The 16,419-nt window shown below is 39.7% G+C and overlaps 1 protein-coding gene across 2 annotated transcripts in view; it reads right to left on the bottom strand.

Annotated features, from left to right (window-relative positions):
• Positions 1-16,419, bottom strand: part of nfkb1 (nuclear factor of kappa light polypeptide gene enhancer in B-cells 1) — a 63,666-nt gene that overhangs the window by 6,531 nt on the left and 40,716 nt on the right. The window contains exons 13-23 of one of the 2 annotated variants that reach the window (XM_017706261.2): positions 16,328-16,419; positions 13,790-13,960; positions 11,710-11,851; positions 9,699-9,813; positions 9,368-9,569; positions 6,321-6,490; positions 4,922-5,024; positions 3,810-3,946; positions 2,806-2,866; positions 1,541-1,707; positions 795-915 (exon numbers count right to left, since the gene is read on the bottom strand). The exon at positions 16,328-16,419 is cut by the window's right edge and continues 4 nt beyond it. In XM_017706261.2, the coding sequence (XP_017561750.2) occupies positions 795-915; positions 1,541-1,707; positions 2,806-2,866; positions 3,810-3,946; positions 4,922-5,024; positions 6,321-6,490; positions 9,368-9,569; positions 9,699-9,813; positions 11,710-11,851; positions 13,790-13,960; positions 16,328-16,419 (1,481 nt within the window). The remainder of the gene's footprint in view (positions 1-794; positions 916-1,540; positions 1,708-2,805; positions 2,867-3,809; positions 3,947-4,921; positions 5,025-6,320; positions 6,491-9,367; positions 9,570-9,698; positions 9,814-11,709; positions 11,852-13,789; positions 13,961-16,327) is intronic. The other variant, XM_017706262.2, reaches the window with a different exon arrangement.

Raw genomic sequence — 16,419 nt, 5'->3', positions numbered from 1 at the left:
GATTACTAATAAAGACAAAATGATTGTCAAATGTGAGGAAAAAAAAGATTTTGCCACTTATCATCAAGCTAGCTACCATGGTTATCTCAGCATAGCGTATAAAAAAATAAATAGTTCAATTAACAATTTAAATCATTTATGTACTATTTTATCATTACTATTATTGTTTTCACTTTTATCTTTATTTTCTTACTGTCCTCAGTTCTTTAATTTACTTTTATTATCTGCTTAATACTTATATTTGACTGTTTTGATCTGTTAATATTATTTGTTCTAAAGGTTCCTAATTTTTATTTCTCTTACCTAATTTTAATAAAAAAATTAATCTTTTTTTTTGCTTTTCTATAATTTTTCCATCACAAATTTATATTTACTCCTTTCAATTCCTTTTTTTTTGCCTAATGCTTAGATACACTATAAATAAGGGTCACCCTAATGCACGACAAGTTTAAATAAATGTTGACTGATTTACCTGATGAGCTTTCTTCAGCTAAGTGCATGTGACTAGACAAACTCCTAAGTGCGCATGACCGGTAAACTGTAACACAAGACTGCTACAAAAGCCACACTGGTTCATGTTTATGAAATTCACGGAAATACAACCAATTTTTTAGGGACGTTAATCAGCTTTGCTACAAAATAGTTTTTAAGTGTTCAGTTCGATCCGCTGAAGTATTCTGAAGTACCAGAATGCACAGTGCTTATGCACACAAAACTACATGCCTGTTATTGATCATCAATGGCTAAATCATGTGTTTGTGAGCATGAGTATTTTGTTAATATCTGACTCCTACCAGAGGCTGATGTGTCGTCATTTTCCTCACACACATAGTGCTCCTGTAGTATGCTGACAGCGCCGCTGTTGCCAATACTCTTCAGGCCTGCGAAGAGTTCTCGAACTGTTCCGCCTGAAACCTACACACACCAAAGAAAGTATAGTTAACGTCAGTCAATCACCAAATCACATGGGTCCACTTAAACATTTTACTTTTCGCCCAATGACAGCTGGGACAGCACCCCCCGCGACTCAGAAGGAGAAGCGGCTTAGAAGATGTGAAGATATATACGTATGATTAAAGCTGCCTGTCACTTTTCTTTTCCAAACTACTGTTAAAAGAACACACTGAATCTCTTTGGGCTCTAAGTTAGCTTATACACTTGAAAGGTCTGAATGTTGAGTGGGCTTTTATCTGTTGTTTTAGGTTGAGTATGTAAAGAGCTCATTATATCTATCAGTAGCACACTCCACAGTCCATACAAGCCAAACCTTTAATCTCCATGCATTAACAAAGAATTAAGTCGCTCAGAACTGTGCTTACATCTATGAATGTTGATCAGCCAATCAGGTTTCAGAACAAGAACGGTCAATTTCATAATTCATATCACTGCTTAACTGCCGAATAGTGTTTGAGATAGAGACCTACTTTCAGTTAAAGTCCATACGAAAGCAGACAGTCCTGATTTAAAGTCCATTAGTCTTTGCACAGAAGCAGTTTCTCTATGTGTATGAATGTTGTGTCTGTGTTTTGGTTACCAGTACCTCATAGCTATCCAGTAGCGTGGAGGCGGGCCGTGGGCTGAGGCGGAAAGCGTTGGTGAGGATGCCGAGCCCCAGTGCATGTGCCAGACTCTCCCACCCACCCGGCGACTCCTCCAGACACTGACACAGCGTTTGCTTCGTTTCCGCACTCAGGCTACGCATGTCTCCTGCCAATGACACACGAACATTAAAACCAGACAAACGCTGCCCTCGCACTGACCACCAGAGAACAGTGGAAAGAAAACTTCATCACTAACAGGACAGCTTTGCATCATATGACAATGTTAATATGTTAACATACTAAACTATTAATGGCTCTTTTTTTAGTTCGACCCTTCAAACCACAGGTCAAATCCAAGCCTCTGACTGGCTTTTCAAGAAATTCCTTTGGTGCCGTCTGCAGACAGTGAGGTCAACAAGTACCAAACAAACAAAAGCCATAGCAAAACAAAGCTACAGCCCTCCCTCAAGAGCCTCTGCTCTAACAAGTATCTACAAGCTGTACAAATGTAAAATATAAAATATGCCTCATTTTATGTTTTTTTTTCTTCCCCTATTATATTAAATTCAGCAAATAAACATTACATGTACATTAAAATGTGCAGAAGTTTGTGTGTGAGGATGTGTTAACTGAGTTTCACTTAAATAATCTACAAAATGTGATCTGAACCTTCTATGAAAATCACATGGTGAAAGTAAAGCTACTGAATTATTAAAAGTAATAAATAAATGGAATAAAATCTTTCTTTAGGGTCAAATCTGAGCAAATAAGTACAATGTGGTGAACTGTGTTTAACTATACAAGATAACAACTGAATAGAGATGAATTGGGATGAATTATTTAAATTATTTAACCCCTTGTATAAACCTAATGTCCCTCAAACGTTTGAGGACACCTTTCTCCTATTCAATTTCGACACACAAATTAAAACCAAATTTTCACTTTTTAAAAATACATGCATTATAGAAATATTTTGAAAGTTTCAATTTGTTGTTTTTGTGATGTCATTACATATAATCGCAATTACATATATCCATCCATTTAGCCTACAGCAGTTTAGCCCCACCCACTCACTTTAAAGCTATAAGGAGTGTTTCAGCCCGGACTGCTTTTAATAAAGCACAGTACAGGGCAGCCAACTCGAACAAGAGGTCGTTCGGTCTTAAAGGTACAGTTTTAAGTTCAATTCTAAGAGATAAAGAGAGGCTGGAAAAATCAGAAATAAATTATTTATATTTGACAGTTCCTCTCGGACGGTGCTTACCTTGTGGTGGTACAAAGACAGTGCTGGGCTGGTACTCTTTACCATTTAAGATTTCTCGAACCTGGAGGATCACAGAAGCACAATATTTCAAAGGAAGGAAAGTAACTGTACATTCAGCTACATAAATCCGGTTTCAAGTGTCTACAAATGTTATGTTTTTCAATAGGTTAGGACGTATTTTCCAAGATGCTTGAGAATGACCATTACTGGACCAGGAGCTGTCTGATGTTGCACTCATTCCTTTATGCACAGCTGTGTGCAAACTCAGCCACAGCAGTGCTGCTGGAGGTTTTAAACGCTGTGACCAGTCACTGTCCACATCTACCTTGTAGATGTAAAGTCAGAGACGACAGCTCATCTGTTGCTACACAGTTTGTGTTGGTCATCCTCTAGTCACACATCCGTGGATGGATATTTTTGGTTGGTGGACTATTCTCAGTCCAGCAGTGACACTGAGGAGTTTAAAAACTCCAGCACCACTGCTGTGTCTGATCCACTCAGACCAGCACAACACACACTAACACACCACCACCACGTCAGAGTTACTGAAGTGCTGAAAATGATCCACCACCCAAATAATACTTGCTCTGCGGTGGTCTTATAAGGGGTCCTGACCACTGAAGAACAGGGTAAAAGGGGGCTAACAAAGTATGCAGAGAAACAGATGGACTACAGTCTGTAATTGTAGAACTACAAAGTGTTCCTGTACTAAATGAAGCTGATAAAATGGACAGTGAGTGGAGAAACAAGGAGGTGGTTTTAATGTTATAGCTGATTGGTTTACATCAGTCATTCTGAATGTAGAAATCTCAATAAGTGTACTAGGGAGAACTTTCTCCTTGCAGATAGAAGAGCTCACTCCTCAATGTCATTTATCTTTCTGTGACCGTTACCAGTGTCAGAATAATAGAAAGTTTTGACCAACCATAGTCACAATGTACCCTTGAGAATGTCTCATTTCATGACCACAGAGTGTAAAGTAATGTGTGTAGTGTGACTCTGACCTCTGGGGATGCAGCCATGTTGAGTGGGGTAGTCCCTGGGATGTGGCCCTCATCCTCCTGATCTTCCTCATCCATGGCACAGCAGTCCTCATCTCTGAAGAACAGTGGCTCATAATTCTCTTTATCAGGGTCCGCACCTGGGATAAGCAGAGCTTTTCACTCAAAACAATCTAGAGTATTACTTCTGATCTCCACCATTAATATAGACTGACAAATGAGGTAAATTTGACCTAAAAATGACATCTAACGTCTCAAAGGCTCTGAGTCTTTCATTCTTTAAATTCTTTTTTTTTTATTCAAAAGACAATTCAAGGACTTTTATGCTACATAAGAGATTAAAAAGATGTTTTGATTAATTCTATGCATACAAGACGAACACAGTATCAAATTCCCTATTATTATTTTCAACCTTTATTCATGTTTTTTCCTAATCCTCCATCCTTTCTTTTTCTAAACCTTATGCTATAGACTGCTTTTCATCTGTTTTCCCACAGATATTTTTCTTTGATTCACTGTTTCTTTTTCTTCCTGCTTTCCTTCTTTCGTGTCATTTATTTCTTTCCACTTATTCCATACGTCCTTCCTTTCTCTCTCTCTTCATTCCTTATTTATTGCTTTCAACTAATTTTCTTTCATTCTTTTTCTTTATCTCTTTCCCTTTCTGTCTTTATTTTTTATTTGTTGCTTTCTATTTCCTTTCTTTTTCTTCTTTCATTCTTTCCTTCCTTTTGCTTCATTCCTTCTTTTTTCTCCAATTTTCCTTATTTTTTTATTTTTCATTCCTTTTATTAATTTTCCTCGTTTTTCTCCCTTTTTCTTTCCTTCCTTCAACTCTTCCCCATCAGTTTTTCCTTGCTTTTTTTCTTTCCCATTTTTACACTTGAATTCTGTGCCTCATTCCTTGCAAATATTATCCTATATTTTCTTGCATTTCTGGCACCGTTTTTACTTCAGCTGGTCATAATTAGATTTTTTTTCTAGACTGTTCAATTGTCGGTTCTTTTTCATTTGCTTAACTGGAAATACCAATTAAATACTTTAACAAAAACTGACTTGACATTAGACTGAAAGAGAGCTGTTAACTCACTGACCTGCCACACACAAGCACATACCTGCTGCTACGAGGAGCGCGCTCAGCTTCAGTGAGCCCCGTCCTGCTGCGATATGAAGAGGGGTGGAGCCATTATAGGTGACACTGTCCACTTCAGCATCACCCTGCACGAAAAACAGATGTCAATCAGTTAGTACACCAATAATTTAGCAGCCCTCTGAACTTAACAATGGAAAAGTGATTAACTGCCACAAATGAGCTTTTGCCCCATACTGCTAAATATTGCTATGACAACACACAGAGCTCAGAAAAATATTTTGGCCCTTTCAGTTTTTCCAGTGGAAGCTGCATTTTGTGTGTTTTTTCAATGTAATAATAAATAATCTAAAAAGGTCCACACAATGTCAAGGTTGTCATGATTTTCTATTAATGCTGGCCTAACCTTGCTCTCAAAAATCACAATAAAAGCAATAATATTTCCATTTCATTACTAAAAGCATGCTTCTTATTGAGGTTTGAAATATATCCATTACGCAACACTGTTAGTAGTGCAGGCTGAAGACCAGCAGCTGGTGCACCATATGTTGCTATAGAAGCCGCGATTGTAACCCTCTAGTTCAAATACAGCATACAGACCAAGAGTCTTGCAGACCCTAAAGGTGTAACGAATTAGAATTATCGTTTTATGTAACACAATCACAGTTTAGTTCTTTTTAGGTAGGCTGCTTTTATTTTTTATTAGATTCTGAGTTATTTTATTTGGTGAGTTTGCTGTTTATAACCACGTAAAACAGAAGTGAGAGCGAATCGTAGGCCGAGCAGAGTTCTGTCATAGTTTCAGAAAGAATAGATGAGGACTGAGGAGCTGTTAGAGCTAAGGGCCTGTCTGAACGAGAGGAGGACCACCCTGGAAGCGGAGGAAGAAGAAGCAGCAGCAGCAGTGGAGGTGTTTCCTTCCTCATACGCTGCCAGAACTCTCCACTACAAACAGATCTGAGGCTCTGGCCTCCCTGGCTTTAGCACTGCCCTCTCCAAAGAACAACACTTGGAGTATCACTATTATTACACATTTGAGAAAATTTGCATAACTTATAATTTAGAATTTTGTACCTAAATTTGGCCATTTTTCTAACTGTCCAATAGTTTAAATTGTTCAAACACAGGCATTTCTCTAGGTCTTTTAGCATCAATGGCCACAAGAACCACAGAGCAGTTAGTTGCACTCTGAAGGCAGATGATGTGCCTAAACTACACCAGCTGTAATTTATTTATTCAAAAGGCCTTTGCTGATGCAATGCTTTGGTATTTAGGCTACAGGTTTTAAAGTTTAAAAACAAACAAAAAAAAAACACAAACAGCAAAGCTAAATAAAAAAAATGAACATCAATGTAACAAATGCTACAAATTAGGCCAGTTGTATATTCATTTATCATTAGAGAGCTAAACATACACACACATACTTCCAATAGTAGGCAGCCTGCGAGTGACACATTGTCATGCTCGGTCACCAGGTGAAGCGGTGTGCGGCCGCAGGTGCGCTCCTGAACCTCCGCACTCGCCCCGCCCATCAGCAGCGCCCTAACACTGCTCAGACTGTTGGCCAGGACGGCCAGGTGAAGTGGACACAGACCTATACATGCAAAACAGCAAGAGGTTAGTGTAATGATATACACCAAAGGTTCCCAGCCCGGGACCTGGAGTTCCCTCTTCCCTGCACATTTTAGGATCAGGTATGTTTGGATCAGTGAAAACACTAAAATGTGCAGCGCAGCAGGCTTTCAGGACCAGGTTAGAAAACAAAGGTGTTATACCAAATATGGAACATCTATATTACAACAGAGGACGAATTCTCCAAAAACATAATCACGTACCATAAACAGTATGAGCTAAATTAACTCCATAACAGTCTGAGGCTTCCTCACAATCAGAAAACATCAGAGAACAGTCAGTATTGAGAGTCTTGAACAACAACTACTGGAACGTGCAGTGGCAATAAGGGTGCGACGATTATTCGACTTAGTCGACTAAAATCAACGACCAAATTAGTTGGCGACTAATTTAATAGTCGATTAGTTGGTGTCATCACACTTCTTTCTCGCGCTCACTAGGAACGTTTTGACATTGCCGTTCACTGGAGAGTTAACAACAGCAACAAAAACATCAAAAGTGCGGGAGCTAACATCCTCCATGACGGAGCGTTTGAAGAGGAAACTTGCCGGTTCACTGGATGAAGACGATTCATGCGCCGCGTCCCAAACCGCATACTAGCTCACTAAATAGTGTGTAAAAACAGCACATATACCATTAGAAGTGCACTCATTAGTGTAGCGTGTGAAGTACAGAAGTGTGTGGTTTGGGGCGCGGCGACAACTGTGCTCGTGAGCTAGCTAGTAAGCTAATGTTAAATTCCGTCCTGCTTCATGTTCTGAGCCGAGCTGTAACATTTGTAAATGCTGCTCTCTGGAGTCGTTTAATGGGCCTGGAACAGAGAAGCAAGCAGCCATTATACACAGCGACCCTGTTCACTTTCCAGACAACGTTTACACTTTTAAACACCGCGTCGTGTCTTAAAGCCGAGGCCGGCCACGGGAGAGCGATTACAGGTTTCTGTTCTCCGCGAAGGTTCGACTCGCTAACAGTTAAAGGAGGTAGTTCTCCGCGAACACAAAGGGCAGCTGGCCGAATACGAACCTTTTCATAAAATCGATAATTTAACTGTTCATGGAGAACAAGTTCAGACTCTCACAGGAGCACGCAGACATGCTGACTTTCCTCCGTTTCACTGGAGACCTGTGACTAGAATTCAGATGCAGCAAATGTAGACAGACCCCAGACTACACTGTTACATTTTTAGCATTTCAATTTAGATAGATTTTTTTTATTTACCTGATTAAAGGAAAACTTTAGTTTTGTTATATTTCATTGCTGCTGCTTTACACATCCTTGGTTATACTTTTTCTTTTTTAACAGTAAACATAAAATGGAGTTTTACTTTATCAATTTTGTATTAGCAGGACTTCATTAAAACATTCTTTCTACATTACTAATATAGTGATTCATAATGCATAATAATCGATTATTCGTTTCAGTAGTCGATGGACTATTCGACTTAGCAGATTAGTTGTTTGATGTAGCCCTAACTGGCAATACGATGAGCACGCTAATTACCTCTACTAACAACGGGCATCCTGGTTAACTTGTTTCTTTGCTACAGTTTTTAATATCACAATCCACTTCTTGTTATTCTTTCCAGTCCCTTCTTATGTTATCAATGTTTGGCTACATTGTGAATAAGGGTCACTATGATGCACTCTGAAATTACTTAAAGCACAGCAAACTACCACTGTGATGGGCTTTCCCCAGAAAAGTTCATGGGTTAACAGTTCCTCAGTAATTAGTGAGGCATGGGACATGCCTCATGCCTCAGTCACCACAATATCTATTCTATGCTTTTTAAATTTTGGGCGTAAGTAGTAGGAGTGCTTCGTTTGGTACGCAATGAGTGTGTGCAGTTCTAAATTAGGTACAGTGTGAGTGAGTGTGGCGCTGTACGGATTGTACTGGTTAGAATATTAGTATGGTTGGCAGTATATTGAATGTATTGGGTAGAATATGAGAGTGGATGGCACTATACTGACTGTACTGGGTGGAATATGAGAGCGGTTGGCACTATACTGACTGTACTAGGTGGAATATGAGAGCGGTTGGCACTATACTGACTGTACTGGGTGGAATATGAGAGCGGTTGGCACTATACTGACTGTACTAGGTGGAATATGAGAGCGGTTGGCACTATACTGACTGTACTAGGTGGAATATGAGAGCGGTTGGCACTATACGGACTGTACTGGGTAGAATATGACAGTGGTTGACACTATACTGACTGTCTTGGGTAGAATATGAGAGTGGTTGGCACTGTACTGACTGTCTTGGGTAGAATATGAACATAGATAGCACAATGGTGATTGTATTGGGTAGAATATGAGATGGTTGGCTCTAGTATTGTATTATAGTGTAGTATGTCACTGTACTAGCATTGTATATTACTGTATGTTGACGCACTATACTTGGGACGAACATGTTTGTGGCTAGAGCGTTAAATCAGGACACTGTAAAGCACAGGTTTTATTTCAAATATTGTACTTTTATAATGTTGACTGCCCTAATTATGGAAAATTATGGAAAATGAAAACATGAACACAATATTGTAAGGCATTTTTAGCCCGTTCTTATTTTTGCTGCATCAATAAACACATTGAATTGAGACACCAGTGTACTGCACTGAGTTTTGAATTTTGTGAATCAACACACCTCTAATTACTAGTAAATGCATGGCCTTTGTCACTGCAAGGACTAAGGAAATTTGTTGACAGGATTTAGAGGGGACGTTCCTTTGTTAGCATCAGATTTTTTCACAAAAAAGTTTAACAAGTTGTCCTTAGATATTCTCATTGTGATTATGAGCTGTACGCTGTGTTGGACAGTGTAACTGCATGTGGTGCTGTACCTGCTGTGTTTGGTACGCTGGTTAACTCCAGCACACATTTGTGGTGCAACAGCAATCGCACCATCTCTCCCTCTTTCTGCTGGGCTGCCAAGTGCAATGCTGTGTTGCCATGGCGATCAGTCAGAGTGACATCTGCTCCAGCTGCAAGCAAAGCCTCTGCCACCTCTTTCTGCTGAGTCACCACCGCCAGGTGCAAAGGCGTCTGCGATATAATGACAGATGTCAATCCTACACTTTAACCTTTTGCGTCATACAGCGATGGTTTAACATGTGGAACCTCTGCTTGTTTATATCTGTAGTACATTCAGAACCTATGTGTGTGGTTACATACCTGATACAAGTCATTCCTTGTGTTAATAGCATCCTCTCCAGGAACACCTGAAATAACCTGGGCTAAATTCTTCACTGCATCTGTTTGACTGTGGATCACACCCAAGTGCAGTCCCCTGCAGGCACAAAACAAAACTCTCAATACAGTTTGATATAAAGACAAACTGTCATTGTAACTGACAGAACACAGAGGTTTTTCACAAACAATGAATGAATTTACTTATTCAGACGAGTACAGATGAATACAGACGAGTGCAGTCAAAAGAAGTCAGAGATGTAATTTGTTTGGGCAAAGATGTATAAATTACATTAAATATGTTCTATGTAAAGCAATCCTGTTTAGGATGAAACATCTTCCTATCTCAACACCACACAGTGCAATGATAGCACATCATGGAAAGTTACTTCAGACTAAACATCTTGGGGGTTCAAATAGATTGCTTGATAATTACATGGCAGAATTTAACCTTAATTGAGGACAACTGATTATTTAATGTCAAATTGTGAAAATACTTTTATTTTGCATATACATCATATAATTAGTAACATCAGGCTTTATATAGCATTTTGGATGATGAGGAGCATGATCTGGGTCGATTCAGATTGGGTATGGACAAAACTGTGTCAGGCTGAGCTGGGAACTCAAAACTTGGTGGCGTAGGTCGGCTTGGAACTCAAAACGTTGTGACGTGGACTGGGTTTGAACTCAAAACTCAGTGGTCTGGACTGGGTTTGAAATCAAAACTTGCTGGTATGAGTTGGGCTTGAAATGGGCTGGGTTCAAACTGAATAGTTGGCATGGGTCAGGTTTGAACTCAAAACTTAGTGGCATGGGTTGGGTTTGAACTCCAATCTTGGTGGCATGGGTTGGGTTTGAACTCACAACTTAGTGGCATAGGTTGGGTTTTAACTCAAAACATGGTGGCATGGGTTGGGTCTGAACTCAAAACCTGGTGGCATGAGTTTGGTTTGAACTCAAAACTTGGCCATGTAGGTTGGGTTCGAACTCAAAACTTGGTGGCATGGGTTGGTTTTGAATTCAAAACTTAGTGAAATGGGTTGGGTTTGAACTCCAATCTTGGTGGCATGGGTTGGGTTTGAACTCCAATCTTGGTGGCATGGGTTGGGTTTGAACTCCAAACTTAGTGGTATGGGTTGAGTCTGAACTCAAAACTTGGTAGTGTGGGTTGGTTTTAAACTCAAAACCTGCTGGCATGAGTTGGGTTTGAAATCAAAACTTCGTGCTATGGGTTGGGTTCAAACTCAATACTTGGTGTCATGGGTTGGGTTTGAACTCACAACTTGGTGGCAAGGGTTCTGTTTGAACTGAAAACTTGGTGGTGTGGGTTGGGTATAAACTCGGTACTTAGTGGCGTTGGTTGTGTTTGAACTTAAAACCTGGTGGCATGAGTTTGGTTTGAACTCAACTTGGTGGCGTTGGTTAGGATCATACTCAAAACTTGGTATCTGAGATCATCTGGGATTCAAAACGTGGTGTTCTGGATTGGATTGGCCTTAAAATTTGGTACTGTTGATTGGTTTGGATTTCAAACTTAGTCAAGTTGAAAAATATAAAAACTAAAGCTTTTTTTAAGGCCTCACATTTATTTTCACAGACACCCTAATAGCACTTCTGTCCGAGTGCCTTCAGGTGCTGTCGGTGTGTTTCATTGCTCCACACACACTGTTTCAGTCTTATCTCTGGGGATTTCCCACTGAAAATCCCTTTTAGTCTGAGACATGGTTTGGCAGCACTGTTTCTGCAGGATTCAGTTTAAACCCTAATCTAACACACCTGGCTCCAATATTCAGAGGCTTGTCTGTAACTTAAGAAGGTGACGTAGAGTTCTGTCTGTGCAGGACTGGCCCTAAAGCTTGTATGCCCTTCACTAATTTAAGACTAGCTTTCCCCAGGCTAAGTCTAGACTAATCTCTGTTGGGAGAATGAGTCAACGGGATCCCCGGCTTCAGGTATTGCAGTGTACAGTAAGAGATGAGGCTGGGATACATACGTGTCTCCATTTTCATCCTGAGTGGCCATTAGGGGGCGCTGTGGAACCAGCAGCCTGCGAGCATCGCCGCTCACTGCATAGTCAAACAGAGCACAGGCATGTCTGTGCGCCACCTCGGCCAACTGCGGATCAAAGGCACAGTCTGCAAGGACAGAACAAACATACCAGTGAGCACAGTGTGTCACTAAGACCTTATTTACACCTTGTATCTAGACTGAATTTTTTGTGCAAAATTATATTTGTTTAACATCTTGGAAAACAATAATTACTATACAATGTGTTCTTCCTTTTGCACAGGTCACTTTAATGTTTTATTTTCATGTCAAATTCAGCAAATAAACAGTTATAGTGCATTAAAATGTACAGTAGTGTGTTTGTAGAGGATGTGTTGGCTTATTTTTCAATCAATATCAATCAATCAATCAATCAACCTTTATTTTGACTCAGAAGTACATTGAGGGCAACCCTCATTTTCAACATAGCCGAGCATTTACAAAAGCAGGGATTGACCTGACAAAGAAAATAACATCTATATTTATATAAACCATGAAATGTGACCGGGGCACCCAAACTTTTGCATATGACTCCACACTTGGTAATTAAATGCCACTCCAGTTAGTCAGACAGAAATCCGTTCGCTGTATGAGGCATCCTATTCAAATCAGCTCATATACGCCAACTAATCGCAGACATGCAGTGTTCTTCATTTTTCCTGCTCTGTTCAAAGATGGTCGCAGTCTTGAAAAATCATAGCGTTGCATGCTGTTGTTCATTTGGTCAATGAAGGATGGCTTTGTTAGTCGAATGGGGTTTTAAAGGGGAATTCTGACGATATTTCAAAATTTCTGCATAATCAAAGGCTTAAGATGTAAACAAAGTCAATCAGTGTGGTTTAATGTGAAATGATCTGTTCTACAGAAACTTAGTCAGAATTGTTCACAGTGGTGGTGACAGGAACCAGATGTCCACCTCTAAAAGCCCCATCACAAAAAGTTATTAAATCAAATGGTTATGAATACGCTGCCTGATGCCTAAGCCATTGTTTTATGATAGTTTTGACATAATACAAATGCCTAAAATGTAGCTTAAGATCCATTCATGGTGGTGAGGTACGTGTGCAAACTTTTTGTTGTCCAGATTTACTGATTTATAAATACATTACAATAATATAGTAAACAGAAATAATAACATCTTGATCAATAAAATGAGACAGAAATGATCTAAAACTACACTTACAACTCTCATCGAACAAACTGGTTCACATTTTTAAACTGGCTAAAAGGTAGGAGCTGTTGTATTGTAGCACTCTGCAGCAAGTTCCACTCTATTGGGGCACTGCATAAAAATATTTTGTTGAATGTGGATAATGTGTACAAGAATGTAATTCTGCAAAAAAAAAAAAAAAAAAAGTATGCATGAAACAACCAGGTATAAACTGGGTGTAAAGACAAGTGTATCAGTGTGGAGATGATGTGTCAACTGCGTCAGCATTGGAATGACATAACAATTGGCCAATAACTGGTTTTAATAACATTTAAAACAATATATCACATCTGTTCGAACATAACCACCGTTTTTGTTGTTTTTTCAGTTTTTTAACTTAATTTGAAAATGCCTGCTGTATTTTACATTGTGTTTAAATTCCATAATAAATGGAAAAATGACTTGGAAAAAAGTCTGGTTCCATTGACTTACCAGTAAAGTATGTTTTTTCCTTCCCTTGTGAAGTTGTAATTTTGGAGATACAAGGTTTTGTTCCGACAGCAGCGATTTTGTGCATGTTTTGGCTTAAATAAAACTGTCTAGCTAGTTTTAAATGTTAACCTCCTTATTATTATTGCCTTTGTCTACATCCCACTACAATGTACAATCTAACCAAGTCAGGGTGAAATGTGAAATTTCATTATGTATTTGCCAGTTTTTAAAGGATCGTAATAACATAGTAAGCTCTGAGATTTGCACCTCTATAAAGACGTATTTTAGTGAAAATACTAAATATTACAATTGCATTTACAATTAAATGCAAGCAAATTACAGGATAGTGTGAGAGGGACTGTGACTGGGGCTGTTTAAAACTTGCCTGCAGCTTCTGTCTCATCAGACGTGAGCTCCTCTAAATCATTACCCTCCTCACTCCTCACTCCTGTGGATTGTGGCTGGACGTATTCTCTGACTGCTCCCCCTGAGCCTGGATCATCATCTAGATCACTGTCACTGTCCTCATCAGTGTCTTCCACAGGGCCATGAGCAGCTGCCAGAGATAAAAAAGGGATAGTCTGAGCTTAATGCTTATGACATATCCACCAAAAATTTGGGCATTTGAAGCTCATGAGACATTCAATTAACACATCTTTTTACTTCCCTTTAGTAAATACTTCAATTCAAAGCCTAATGCTGAGCCTGCTAGCCTGTAAGCTATCTGCTTCTACAAGAAGACTGCTTCTACAAACATTAGTGAAAGAATGGGTCGCTCCCAGGAGCTCAGTGAATTCCAGCTTGGTACCGTGATAGGACACCACCTGTGCAGCCAAGTCCAGTCGTGAAATTTCCTCACTACTAAATATTACAACTTTCAGTGGTATTATGACAAAGTGGAAGTCATTGGGAACCACAGCAACTCAAAGTAGTAGGCTACATAAAATGACAGAGCAGGGTCAGCAGAGGCTGAGGTGCATAGAGTTCGGCAACTTTCTGCTGAGTCAATCGCTACAGACCTCCAAACTTCATGTGGTCTTCAGATTAGCTCAAGAACAGTGTCGAGAGCTTCACAGAATGAGTTTCCATGGCTGAGCAGCTGCATCCAAGCCTTACATCACCAAGCGCAATGCAAAACGTTGAATGCAGTGGTGTGAAGCACAGCCACTGGACTTACGAGTCTGGGTTTGGTAGTTGCCAGGAGAATGGACTTGTCTGACTGCATTGTGCCAAGTGTAAAGTTTAGTGGAGGGGGGATTATGGTGTGGGGTTGTTTTTCAGGAGTTGGGCTCAGCGCCTTTGTTCCAGTGAAAGGAACTCTTAATGCTTCAGCAGACCAAGAGATTTTAAAAATTTCATGCTCCCAACTTTGTGGGAACAGGTAACAGACGACCCCTTCCTGTTCCAACATGACTGTGCACCAGTGCACAAAGCAAGGTCCATAAAGACATGGATGAGCGAGTTTGGTGTGGAAGAACTTGACTGGCCTGCACAGAGTCCTGACCTCAACCAGAATGAACACCTTTGGGATGAATTAGAGCGGACACTGCAAGCCAGGCCTTCTCGTGCAACATCACTGTCAGACCTCACAAATGCGCTCCTGGAAGAATTGTCAAAAATTCCCATAAACACACTCCTAAACTTTGTGGAAAGCCTTCCCAGAAGAGTTGAAGCCATTATAGCTGCAAAGGGTGGGCCGACATCATATTAAACCCTATGGATTAAGAATGGGATGTCACTCAATTTTATAGACGACCCAATACTTTTGGAAATATAGTGTAGCTCAGCCAATCAGATTTTAGGACTGAAACTATATTTTCTAATAAAGCAATAAGTCGCTCAAAAATGCATGTTCCAGTGCAAAAGAGTAGCTAAAACCCCCTTAACCATGATAAATCAGTTTAACGCACATCCTTGAGTGGTTTATGGTTTTTATTTATTCAAGCCATGTCAGACATTTTTATATTCACATGTTTATACTTTTAGTTTCAACTGATTCTGCTAAGCAACGTAGGCTATGGCTCCCAAACAACATCACAAATATTATTCCACAAACAAAACGACGTCAGTGATTTACTTGCCGCATTAATGCAGAATCCAACTGATTTGTATGGTCATATGCATTTACATCAAGCCTTCAAACATGCCTTTATCGATCAGATTGAAGATCCAGAATTATTTATTTAATAATAAATCTATTTTACTCTCCTACTCTTTCAGGATTTATCCACTGGCCTGATAAAGTGAGGAGGAATCCCACCAATCTTTCCCATTTTTGCACATTATTAAAACATTAAGATGTAAACAAAGTAATTCCTTGTGGTTTGATACAAAACACTCCTTTCTAGAGAAACTTACAGAGTCAGAATTGTTCACAGTGGTGGTGAGAGGAACCAAATGTTTGAAGAATCTGACATTTAAAAGCTCTCTCACAGAGAGTTACTATACGAAATTATGTGTTACTGCGCTAGCTTTGAGAGAAGGTTTGGCCTGAAACTTCAATTGAAAAAAAAGTGGAGAGGTGCCAAACAGGCATTATTAGGCAAAATAATACCTCAAGAATAAGATTTAGTACTATTTTACCATCTTCAACATTACATACTAAGTAAGTTGGTTCACTGGTGGTTTTGGATAGTATGTAAAATGGCTACATTTGTGCTATAGCCATTGTGACCCCTGGTTCCTATCACCAACACAAAGACAATCTGAGTTGCTAAGTTCCTCTACAACTAAACAACTCTGGACCACTTAACATCTCAAAGACTGGATTCGGCAGAAAGTTCAGTAGGAATGACTGTGTTCTGTTCCAAATGTATCCAAAAGTTTTGTTTGCCGTCTGTCTTAGAAGTCCATTCAATAGCAAAATCTCACAAAACACTACGTCCACAGTCCTAAGGCTGTGATTGACAGCTCAGGAACTCACCATGCTTGATGCCAGTCCCTCCCCCACCCATGGAGGGGGGGAAGCCATAGCCAGAGTTAAAGTTGTTATAATTTGAATATCCCTGGTAGTAG

This window comes from Pygocentrus nattereri, chromosome 14 (genome assembly GCF_015220715.1).
Source record: "Pygocentrus nattereri isolate fPygNat1 chromosome 14, fPygNat1.pri, whole genome shotgun sequence".
NCBI classification, from domain to species: domain Eukaryota; kingdom Metazoa; phylum Chordata; class Actinopteri; order Characiformes; family Serrasalmidae; genus Pygocentrus; species Pygocentrus nattereri.
The sequence above is the reverse complement of the archived record's forward strand: the minus strand, read 5'-3'. Positions and strand labels throughout refer to the sequence as shown.